Source organism: Pelobates fuscus, chromosome 7 (genome assembly GCF_036172605.1).
Source record: "Pelobates fuscus isolate aPelFus1 chromosome 7, aPelFus1.pri, whole genome shotgun sequence".
NCBI lineage: Eukaryota > Metazoa > Chordata > Amphibia > Anura > Pelobatidae > Pelobates > Pelobates fuscus.
Window position 1 is genome coordinate 76951775 of NC_086323.1, and position 12913 is coordinate 76964687.

Genomic DNA, 12913 nt, shown 5'->3' on the forward strand with positions numbered 1-12913 from the left:
TTCTTAACAAGTTATAAGCTATAAGGCACACTGAACAGGATGACAGGAACCAGATCACTGTATGCAATATAACCTGCATGCATTGAGCATAGATTGTTATGATGCATAGATTGTCCCTTTAACAGTCAGTTTCACCTGTGCTAGGAGCCCTCAACAGCATTCACCTCTCCAGGATGCGTAGGAAGTCTATGGCTGATGGGAACAAAAGTTTTTTAGTTTGAGCTCCCCAAGTGCTAGGAGCTTTGCCATTAACAGTCAGCTGCAATAAAAAATGTCACATTCTTTTCCAAATTATGGACCTGAATTCACAGCTACACTCACTCCATTCCTTTCTCTGAGGAAGCAATAGCCCCATTTCTAGTGTACCTGCAGCCGTACTGATAGTTAGGTTACCTGATTGTTCCATATTTTGATTTTCCTCTGGAGTGATGCTTTGTGCAAAGATGTTCCCACTAAATTTGGAACCTGAGCCAAATGTATAGTAACTATAAGTGGCGCCATTCTAAGCACCATTACATGGATGTGTCAATCCTACATAACCACACACCTTCCTTCTGCTGTCATCCCTGTCCAAAGGATCAGTGGCCTGCTGTGGTTCCCGTATACTGTGGTTCATGTTCTTGATTGTGTCTTGTCTTTGTTGTTTGATTTTAGTAGTTGATTTGACTTTTTAATCGCAATTTTGATCCCTGGCTAGTCTTGGCTACTTGTTACTGTGTATCTCTTTGTCCCCCAACCTTGTCATGTAAGCAACGTCTCTCGAACCTATTTAGGTTCCATATGTTTAGTCTTTCTAGCGGCAATTACATTTCCATTCTAGAGATTGGTAATTTGTGACTTTGCTGTACTGTCTCTCTCTCTCTTGTGTTTTGATCTGCCCTCTACGAGTAAGGGCTAGTGTTATTCTGACAAGGTAAGGTGATATTATTTACAAGCAGGTATGCATACATTTGTGCGGGCTATCTGTTTTAAAAAAGTTGTGTGTGTGTATGTGTGCAAAAAAAAATGCAAACGTGTTCACATATGTACATGTGTGCACACACACACAAAGTAACCAGGATAAAAAGACAAAAAATTTATGAACTGGATTGGGAAATGTGAGATGGTGTTGGTACCATATTAATGTTTTGATTCTTCACATATATATATACTTTTAGCAATTAAGAAACATTTTATCACTGGTCATGGATTAAAGTCAAGAAAACAAACTTTATTTACTTCAGAAGGAAAGGCACCAGTAACCTTATTGTTAAAAACTATTAACCATGTGATTGAAGCAAGGGCCTACTTCCCTCCGTGTATGAAAAAATAAGAGCACATTGGCCATGTTTAAAGACTTAAAAAACATAAAAAATAAAAATATATGTATTTAGAAAATGAGGTGTAGTACATATATTGTGTAGCTCCATCAGCTCCAGAGGTCGGGCTAGCACTTCAGTAGTTTGTAAAGCATGTTTGATAATGAAGAAACAGGTAGTTGGTTTTCAAATAAGTCTCTCCACTGGAGGTGGTTGGACAATGTTCCACATCTCTACTCGGGAACCTTCTTTCTCCTGGCGACTTGGGCTATAGGTTCCTTGGTTGGACCTCATCCCTGAAACTATGATGAAGATACAAACACCGGCACAGACAGCAAAGAAAAATGCCAGAACCACCGAGGCCACAGCTGTGAAAACTCCAGGGGGATAGGAATCTGGCTGCTGGAAAAAAAATAATTATATATATATATATTACAAATGAACCAATCATAGCTTAATTAGCATTGGATTTCTAAAGTATATTTTTATAGCAAAACATATCTGTAGCATGAAAGTAATGAAAAATCACATAGGTAAAACTGGTTCAATCCTGATTTTGATCTTGCTTCTTCTAAGAATATCTTTGACTATCTGCCATTTAGATAATTTTGTTTAGGGGTTTGATACCGTGGAAGAGAGTACTCTAAACCACTTGTACGTCTGTATCATACGTTACGGGAGAACCATATCCTGGATTCTGAGGATGCAACTGTAGAAGCAATGGATCTTAGAGATTCTCTGCAAATGAAGAACATACAGAGGTGAATATTGATAATGAATTATCTATGTCAGTTATGGTAAATCCATTTTAGGGTTGAGAAATGAGAAGATAAAGAAAATCTAAATGAACATCTCAAAGAGAGATCTTCTTAATTTAGACAACATGAATACCCTAGGAAGGAACAGAGATCCTTAGAATGAGCAAATTAAAGGAGACTTGCCATCCGTGTACAGTTTGGAAAACATGATAAAACTAACCAAAACGCTAAATAAATGCAGGCCAATACTTAAAGAAATCATGGAATTCCAAAATCTAAGTTGCATATAAGTGTAGAAAAAACATTAACAGAACACTATAGCGTTAGAAATATGAATGTGCATTCCTAATGCCATAGTTCCTTGGTGGCCATTTTAGGTGGCCGGACCCTACCAACAGGGAGAAAAAGGCAGTTTTACGTATCTTTTCTATCTTGCAGCGCTGGTCTTCACAGCTGATCTCGATGATCTCAGCCAATCCAATGCTTTCCCATAGGGAAGTATTGGGAGGCTAATGCACATGCATGTCAATCAAATACTCTCTCGGAATGGCATTTGATTGAAAACCAAGTCTGACTTGGTTCTTACAGGGGAAGCGCCTTTAGTGACTGTCAGGAACACAGCCGTTAGAGGTATGTTTATCCCTGCATTGGAAACATTGACGTTTCTACAAAACCGCAATATTGTACATTGCAGGATTAAAACTAAAGGGCCACTGCACCCAGACCACTTCATTGAGATGACGTGGTATTGGTGCTTTTAGGAATACGTAATCCTAAACATTCCAAAAATCTAAAAATAATATCTCAGTTTGTTTGGATGCATTCTTGCCCTATAGTAAAGAAAAAGAATATACCGCAATTGTGGATCCACTTCCCGCACACTTTCAAATCTTCCCCAGGCCTAAAATCCTTTAAGAGATCCCTCTCTACATATCTCAAAACAGAATGCACCTGTCATGGTTGATTATATATTTACCACCTGTTCTATGTTAAATTTTGTATATATTGTGCATTAATATTGTTTTTGTATTTTATTCTACCCTATTGTATTAATGCAATGTTTTGTGGACCCTGGACATACTTGAAAACGAGAGAAATCAATGTATCTTTCCTGGTAAAATATTTTATAAATAAATAATTCTTAGAATAAACTAAGAAAATATTCCTTTTCTTTTTACACTGTACGGATAATTGGTAATATTTATCCTTATATTTAATGTAAAATGTCTATATATTCTGAAACTGAAGCGACAATTCACTTCATGGCTACAATTTTACACTTCAATACCCCAGGATACAGTTGTTAATAAGTTTGTATATATTGAAGTTGCTATACAACAATGCAGGTGTGTATCACACGATTGAATAGGGAACCTCTTCTTAGCTGATCACATTATAAATATAGTGTTGTTTACTAGACGTTGCTTTGCATCCTGTACCACATAAAGTAAAGGGTTTCTCCAACCAAAAAGTGTTTTGTTAAAACACTGTTTAGAAAGGAAAAAACAAGAGGATAAACTTACCCATAATCTCACTCTGAGGTCAAGCTCTCAGTTTAGCCTGATCCTTCTCCAGTGATGTCAAACCCCTCACTGCAGGGGAGCACTTGGGTGGCCATACACCCAGTGTTAGTCTGTAGCCAGCATTTTATGCATGTTAAAGACAGATGCCAAATAGGCACAGATTTAACATTAGCTAGATTTAACATCAGTCTGGCTAATGACGCTGCCATAGGTGGAGTTACTCCTCATGCTGCAACGTGCTATATCTCAGTATGTGAAGGATTTTTCAGGAAGACCTGCACCACATACAGACTCTAAGCACCATGACCACTTCAATCAAACTGTTCATGGTTCTTGGAGTAACGGTTTTTATATGGGTGCCCCCCCTTAATTGATCACACATCAACTTTATTGCTGCTTTTTATTCAGTGTTGCACTTTTACACCTGAGCTTGACAAAGACTTGGTCTGCCGGGAAGTTAAAAAAAATGGAAGTGCTGAAACACGACTGAAATGTGCTGGGTGTTTTCCTTACTTGAACCATTGCACAATCCCTGGATAGTTGATAGTGAATACTTGTGATGATAATTAGTTTGTTCTAAGATTTTAAAGTAATCTTGGGTCTGCCTGGCCTGATTCAGGTCTTTTGAGCACCAATATTTTCAAAGTATTGAGATTTTGGCCACAGCAGGTATATTGTATACTTGGGTCAGGTTTTTTCACACATCTCAGCGCATTTCAGACATTTATCATCTTTGTCTTCCGATAGAAACCCCCTCCTTCCCCCTGCTATTTACTGTACTTCTGATTTTTAATATTACTGGTATGAAATTAAATATGGAAATTTATATAAACGACTTTTTTACATTTATAATTGTTTTTATCATAGTGAATTCTATTTATTATAGATATATCCCTCTCGTTTTTTTTTTTCCTTCATCAGATATATTTCGGACTTTTCATACAGTTACTGGAAAGAATGGAAAGTCCACTAGAATTTCCTATCCCCTGTTCCCCATTCATTTCAATCTCTATTTAACATTGATTATTACCCATAAAGATGAATGGTGCACCCCTTTGTAACTCATAAATGACAGAATTGAGCAGTGAAACCTTAGAGGCATGATCTATACACCAAAACTGCATCATTAAGCTAAAGTTGTTTTGGTGACTATAATATCCCTTTAAATACAATTTTTTTATATTCTTCCTCTATATATATTCCCCCAGCAAGCATCACAAACCTATAGTTTCTCACTATGTCAGTTTTAACTAGTCGCACCTATTTCAATTACCATGCTATTAACCACGGACTGTGGACTTGTTCTTTAACGATCTTGTTATCAAATCATTGCCTGTGTATATACCATACTACCGTTCCAATTTCCCCATTCCATCTTACCCCTGAATTTGATCTCCATCTAACTTTAGAAATGTATTTTAAATTTTCCTAAGGGTAGTAAACAAAAGCATTTTGCTGGTGTAATGACTATCAAACCTCCGTAAAGATAACTTGTTTATACCAAATTGCTTTGTACGTAAACCACAGACTGGTTCAAAACTGAGGGATTTAAGAAAAGCTATACTAGGCTGTTTTGTTTTTTTAAATAAGCTTGGCATTGTTTATTCACTTTAGTCATAATTATTCGGAATTCAAAGTCAATTTCAAATTTAAAGCCAAAATAACTAAGCTAGATAAAATTCTCCAAGTTACCTTTCCTACCTTTAGGAAAATTTTACAGGTTTGTCTCTATACGCCTATTTTTATTTTACTTTGTATGATGCATTTTGCTATGTTACTAAGTTTGATTTAATAATGTTGTATCCACTTTACTAGTAATGCACAAACAAAAATATTAAAATATGAATTATCTTGTTGAATTGATAACTTGTTCTCTGTCTTGTATGTGGAAAATGTTTGTGACATCTATTTTCCATGCACATAAGCCATTTCTTAAACAAAAGACAGCAAACAAAGGCAAGTTAAATATAGACCATCCATAGTAGCAGTAACCAGCAGTCTTGAATTTTGTTTTTACATTTTTTCTTTTTTTATAAATGAATGTTACATTTATTGAGTTTATTTTAATAGCTTTAATATTATTTTTGCAGTCTCTAAAAGGGAGATAGGGGAATTACGGGCCAAAATATTAAAAAAAAAATGTTATTACAAATTTGGCCAGAAAACAGCCAAGATGTGGGTTAAATCTAGACTGATGTCATCCTTCAGCAAGCTTGAAAGGAAAAAACCTCCTGTGGAGGAAACCTCTGGGGAACCATGGCTAGTAGGACTGCCTTTCCCTATGGGTATAAAGAAACTATTGCATACAGGGCCATCCGCCACAGTGAGGACCGTGGGAAATCCAATGAGAACCCCAAATCTAAGGATAAAGCAGTTTAACCGGAAGCATTGATGACTTGGAGAATTTTTCCAGTTCGGCCACTCTGACCTCAAAACCGAAACCCCCTTCCAATTCCCAACAATTTTCACCTCAGCTGGAAGCAAGGCTTGCTAGTTTTTGTAAGCCATATAAATTAATAGAAATTGGACTCAAAGATGGACTGACGGACAGACAGACAGACAGATTTCTAAAACAGATGAAACATAGATTGATGGAACATACCTGGATTAATATTGCTTTTCCCTCTCCCCATCCCTATTTGCAATCTTCTTTTTTTTTTTTTGTGAGAATAAATACTCTAGTTGTAGTGTCTCATAAAATGTTTTTGTAACTGAAATGTCCATTTTAGGTGCAATAAATGCAGTTCTTTCTCCATAAAGAAGACGGAGAGTGCTGATGATGTATTTATATTTCACTTTGTTTTTACTGTTAGAAATATACCTTTACTGGGCACACATCTATTCTGTTTGGTTCCTTACTCAAAAACTGAGTGAAACTTAAAAGGAAATTAACGATAACTCTTTCTATGTGGTCCTTCATGTCTCCATTGCAGTAATAAAAAGTTACTACCTGTGTGATCATTGCATCTTCCTGTTTTTGTTTTGTTTTTTGCATGGTAAAATCATCGGATGTTCAATTTGAGCAAAAACGGCCACACAATTAACTCTTTAACACTGTCCAGTTCTATACCTCAGCATTGCAAGGTCTGAAAGGAGTAAGACTTATTTGTGTTTGTTTATCGCCCAGCTTTGTACATCTTGTCTGTAGTATGCTTAAATAAATTAAATTAAAAAAATTAGGACGTCATTGTTGCTAATGAGTAAGCCCGGCCAGGGATCTTGTTCTATTTCGTCAAATGCTTTGATGTCTAGACTTTTTACCAGTGATATATTTCGCACAAACATGCATTTCCCATAGAAAAGAAGATGATTGAGGAGGTGGAACTATGTATTGATAAGGACAAAACACATGAAGTTAAAAAGAACAAGCTGCTCAGAAAAAAAGAATGGATATTCATTTTAATGTAAAACATGAGAATACAAACAGATACGCCATGACAATGTAGACAGATGTGAAAGAAATGGATTACACACAAAATGAAAGAATACATAGAAACACAATATTATTACACCTGCCTCAGAGAGACATAGGGTTAATTTTACTGCTTTGGCATTGATTTCAATATAGAATTCTGATTTCTAGAAGGTGTGATAAGGCTGGCTAGAACACTGGTAGCATCACTGCATTAGAACCGTCTGTCATCAGTCTGTCATCAGTGACTTAGTTCATAATCTCCACTTATTAAAACAACTATAAGTCACCCTTACAAAGGTCTTGACGGTAACATAAGACGTGTTCCACTCTACAGACTCTGCACTACAATCTAGATTTGTATATTAAAAATTCTTTAAAAAGCAATTAGTTTACCTAAACAATTTGACAATGACGGGGTTAAAGAGCCAGATGGTCTGTTCCAAAGTGCACAATTCTTAAGGACAAATCATAACTATAAATGCACCAGATTATCATTTATTTGACAGATCTTGTAATTTACCATCTAATAGTTATAACAAGAAGCAGACTTTTTCAGTTTAAAGGGACACTCCAGTACCAATACAACTTTCATGCATTTGACAGTAATATGCTGTATTTTTATGCACGCTCAAATCTTTATAGTTTTTACATAAAATTAATAAATGTTTTGCAGAATGCTGCACTATAAGTATGGCTCTTTAGTCACACCCCCTAACACCAGAAAAAGACGTCCTTATCAAATGCATGCACACTCAGCTCAGTCACTGACAGTACTAGGCATTAGGAGTAGAGTATACCCAGGGAAAAACATAGTGAGGATATCACTACCTGTTTATAGTTTCTCTGTCTGCAACCAGGTTGTGAATTAAAAGCAGCTCACTCAGTGCTGCTGGTGCTGAGACTGTGTGCATACCTTTGGTAAGGAAGTCTTTCTGGCACGGAAGGTTGTGGCAAAGGAGGCAGGCTTATGATGCAGTATTCTGCAAAACATTTATTTATTTTGTGCAAAAACGACAAAGATTTAAGCACGCAAAAAAATGCAACATAACTATGAGGCATATATCATATCTATCAAATGCATTAAAGTTGTAGGAGTGTCACATTTAGTTACTTTTAGCTGTTCTTACCAATTATGTCATTACTTACCAACAGTTTTTCCAGTTTGTCAATTTCCGTTTACATTTTACCATCTCACTGCTGCTGTTTGTTGGATAAAGCCATATCTCCTCAAATCTCTGGTCATCATCTTTAAAGGCACAGTATGGCGTTAGGAGTGCAAATCTGTATTCCTAAAGCTATAGTGCTCCTCTCCACAGTTTTATACAGCCCCCCTGAGGAGGATTAAGATGCCATAGAGCCCTAGGCTGGTAAATGGTGCGAAGCAAGCTATGCTTTCCGGGACCCTTATTTGACCTCTAGGGTCGCCTTATGGTTAATCCTGTTCTACCCCACCTTCCCCTATGTGCAATATAGATCAGTGAAATATAAGGTTCTACTTACCTTGCACTGCTCACCACACGATGTTATGGAGAAGGCATAGCCTCCTCTGTGATGGTATAAAATAATGCTCTTCCTAGAGGAGAACTGGGAACCTAATGTGCATGCACGGTGAGTGCCATAGGAAAGCTTAGGAAAGCTTTCTTAGTGCCTTAGGAAAAGCTTTGTATTCAATGCTTTCCTATGGGCTTCCAGGTCAGTTACACTTGGTCAGTGTAGCAGAAGCACCTCTAGTGGCTGTCAGGAAGAGTTAGATTTAACACTGGAATTAAAACATTGCAGTTTCTAAAAAAACTGCAGTTTTATTTTGCAGGGCTAAAAGGACAGGACCACTAAACCCAGAGCACGTCATTGAAATGAGGAGGTCTGGGTGACCATGGTGTCCCTTTAACCCCTTAAGGACACATGACATGTGTGACATGTCATGATTTCCTTTTACTCCAGAAGTTTGGTCCTTAAGGGGTTAAACTCCCTCTACAATCTCTTGTCTTAATCGTTTTATCTCCCTGTTATTACTTTTAGATTGTAAACTCACAAGTCACCTTGCTAAGCGCTTTGTATGAAAGTGCTGTAATTGTTAGATTGTAATCTCACAGGCCTCATAGGACAGCTCAACAGAATATGTTGGTGTTTTTCTATTAAAAAAATATGCTTTCCAAGGTTATGAGGGGTTACAAATTCAAGGATTGCAGTATAATAATAATGTATCAACAATAATGATCCACCTTGCACAAATGTAAGGGGTATTTTTAGATATTACTAGTTGCATGGCTTTGTTAAAAGCCTTTAGGGGGCACCATTATGAGTTTTTGTTTTTAATTAGTACAGGAGGTCTTAATATGATTTGGAACCAAATATTGGTCCCTGGGTCATTTCCGCACCCTTTAGTGGGTACTATCACAGAATTAGCAACTATCACAGACCATAAGCAACTGCTCACAATAAGTTGTTTTTTTTTAGTACCCGTGCCTTGGAGACCCACTTATATTGTGAAAATGTTCACGTTTTTTTCAAAATGTATTTAATGTTAACTACATAGGTGTGCGCAGCCAATTGCATAAGGGTGTGCACCCTAAAGCACAAACACACACGCCGCGTATAGATATATATAGATATATATGCACACACACATACATACAGTACTGTGTGTGTGAGGGTGCTATTAGTGTGCTGTGTGTGTGAGGGTGCCGTGTATGTGAGGGTGCTGTGTGTGTGTGTGTGTGTGTGTGTGTGTGTGTGTGAGGGTGCTGGTAGTGTGCTGTGTGTGAGGGTGCTGTTAGTGTGCTGAGTGTGTGAGGGTGCTGAGTGTGTGAGGGTGCTGGTAGTGAGCTGTGTGCTGTGTGAGGGTGGTGTTTGTGTGTGTGAGGGTTCTGGAAGTGTGCTGTGTGTGTGTGTAAGGGTGCTGTGTGTGTGTGTGTGTGTGTGTGTATGTAAGGGTGCTGTGTGTGTGTGGCTGCTGTATGTGTGAATTTGTTTGGAGGGATTGTGTGTCGGGGTAGGGAGACAGATAAGGAAATAGCCCCCCTCCCTTCATACCTTTTACCTGGGAAGAGGGATCCTTGCTGGGAAGAGGGATCCTTTTGCCTGGGAAGAGGGACCCTTATCCCTGGTGATCCTAGTGGTGTGTACTCTAGCCTGCAGGGCTAGAGTTCACTCTTGCGGGATCTGAGCGTTGCCGCTGCAACGCTCTGACCTTGCGAGAAGAACCCCGGAAAGATGCTGGATAGAGATCCCCGGGTCCTCTCCTGCCTCCGCCCTGCCTGTGGGCTGGTGAGGGAGATCTTTGATCTACCTCACTGGCCCATGGAGGCACACAGTGCGGGCCGCAGGGATTAGGGTGTGCCCAGGCACACCCCGTGCGCACGCCTATGGTTAACTATTTAGCACTTGTAGAAGGGGTCACTGAGTTAACTTTCCACGTACAAAGTTTGTGCCCAAGAGCTACTAAATTATTATATAACTAGGATTAGAATGCTTATCAGGCACTTAGCTTATGGATATGCCAAAATTGTTAAAATAATAACGATAACAATGGAAGTTTTCCCAAGAACTAGAAACTGCACTATATAACAATATTTAAAAATATACCGTATTTACTTTATTCTAATATGCACCTTTTTATGGCAAAATAAAGTTACCAAAATGTGAATTTGCATTAGATTCAATGGCGCACTAGATTTGAGTAAATGCGCTGGACGAATTTCAACCTGGAAAGAGGGCGGTCCTTGATAAACGACCGTCGTAGGAATGGAATTCGGACGTTTAGTGAGGAGAAAGTTGAGTTATAAGAAACTATTATAAAAAATAACATAAAAATAATAATGCTCAATGTTGTATAGAAGTATCTTCTTGTACAAATGTGCATTACATTCGCCAGCGAAAACAAATTTCAGCTTCCAGCTTTCAAAAATTGAGGTGCACATTAGATTTGATAGCGCATTAAATTCCAGTAAATACGGTACATAAAACATTAAGTACATGTGTGTGCTTGATTGTTTGGGACTAGATAGTACTGGCCTAGCAGGCTCATCATTCCTCATAATCTGCTTGCTCTCCCCACTCCACTGCTGGTTCATCATCTATGCGCAGGATCAAGTAGGAGAGCAGCTGGAAGAGATTTTGCCACAGGAGCAGCGACACGTAGAAAGACAAGTCGCTTACATCAATCTCACAACGGTCCCCGGCGAAGTTCACATCACAGATACAGTGAAAGCGATTGGGTAGGTTCTGGCACAACCCTCCATTCAAGCAGGGATCTGATTCACACTCGTCAACATCAACTTCACACCTGGAATATTAGGAAATATTTAATGGTGAAATGATTGTTCTATATAATAATCAACTAAACCCCCCTGCAGTATCTAGCAAGCTACTAATAGAGCAGGAGTTAATACATTCTAAATTAAACAGAATGTGCCATGAAGAAAGTGTAAACATTAGATGACTCTTTAGAGGAAGTGTTTAGGAAGACCATGTTAGTCACTTGCTGGGAGGTGTGGCTAGGGCTGCATAAGCAAAGCGATGTAACTGTTAAATGGCAGAGAATTGAGCAGTGAGACTGCAGAGGAATGATCTATACATCAAAACTGCTTCATTAAGCTAAAGTTCTTTTGGTGACTATAGTTTCCCTTTAATGATACTCAGTTTATCAGTCATATGAGGATAAAGTGTTGACCAGGGATGGGTATTGAGTCTGAATTAGACTTGTGAAAGCCTAGAAAATTAGGCTAGGCTGAATCATTTTTTTTCAAATATATTTATTTTCTTTTTTTGAAGTGGTAGAATTTTAGTCATATGTCAGTTCAGCTTGACAGAATTTCGGTACCAAAAAACTGATGTGATATGTGTAAATAGTTCAATCTGTGCACTGTAAAATATATACAATATTTAAATATTAAGCATTTTCGGTCATTTGCGTCAGAATCAAATGAGAAAATGTAACCAATACAGGGAAAACAGGAGGAATTGTAAAAAAAAATAAAAAATAGATAGATAGATAGACAGAAAGATAGATAGATAGACAGGAAGACAAATAGCAGGACTTCAGTTTTAATAGATACACAGTACGTATTTTGATACATGGGTCACAATAAACTAGATAAGAAATGAGGATAAGGAAGTTGGTGTCTCAAAGAAAAACAGTTTACTCTAACACATTGAAAATGTTTTATAGAAACAGTTGTCTCCTGGAGATGTCAGTCATTAATTGACAACCTAATGTATCTCACCTCTCTCCGACAAACCCTGGCAAGCAGGTACATCTTGGCTCCCCACCTTCCACTGTGCAATTACCGTAATTGTAACATGTGGTATTTTTCTTCTCATTCCCGCAGAATGTTGATGGCAACTTGTGATATCTGGAAAAATTGGTGATGAGACTGATATTACTGAGCCAGTTTAGTAAGAATAAGTTAAGACTATACAAAACCTAACAACCAGATAAATCAAAAGACACATATGCACAATAGTACCATGTTATCTATGGCAAAAGCTGTACATTTTTACTGTTCACAAACTTCTAGTTTCTGTTATATATCGAATGTACACATTGATGATCGATTGCATTATGTTCATGTCGATTAAAAATAAAGAATACAAAATAAAAAAAAAAGAATAAGTTAAGACAAAAAAATGGTCTATGGTAGGACAAGGTGTTTAGATGCCAAAATGTTTTAGTACGACAAACATTCAAAATATATCTTGATATAGACATAAAGACACATGTACTGATTGCTTCTCATAACTAAATGGATAAAAACTGAAACATACACATATTGCTTTATTGGAAATAGATAAGTGTCAGGGATTCTCAACGACTGAGAGACAGGCCTAGACTTCTAGACATCTATTTCTCGAGAAAAAGGCAAGCATTGCTTTCATGAAGGTATTGTGAAAATATATTGAGTAACATGATTATAAATG

The 12913-nt window shown here is 37.6% G+C and overlaps 1 protein-coding gene across 2 annotated transcripts in view; it reads right to left on the bottom strand.

Moving 5' to 3' along the window:
* Window positions 1–1243: 1243 nt before the first annotated feature.
* CRB1 (crumbs cell polarity complex component 1) overlaps window positions 1244–12913 on the bottom strand; it is a 62844-nt gene continuing 51174 nt past the window's right edge. For both annotated transcript variants that reach the window (XM_063426087.1, XM_063426086.1), the window contains 3 exons: window positions 12220–12348; window positions 11153–11279; window positions 1244–1700 (listed from right to left, as the gene is read on the bottom strand). In XM_063426087.1, the coding sequence (XP_063282157.1) occupies window positions 1485–1700; window positions 11153–11279; window positions 12220–12348 (472 nt within the window). In that variant the 3' untranslated portion in view covers window positions 1244–1484. The remainder of the gene's footprint in view (window positions 1701–11152; window positions 11280–12219; window positions 12349–12913) is intronic.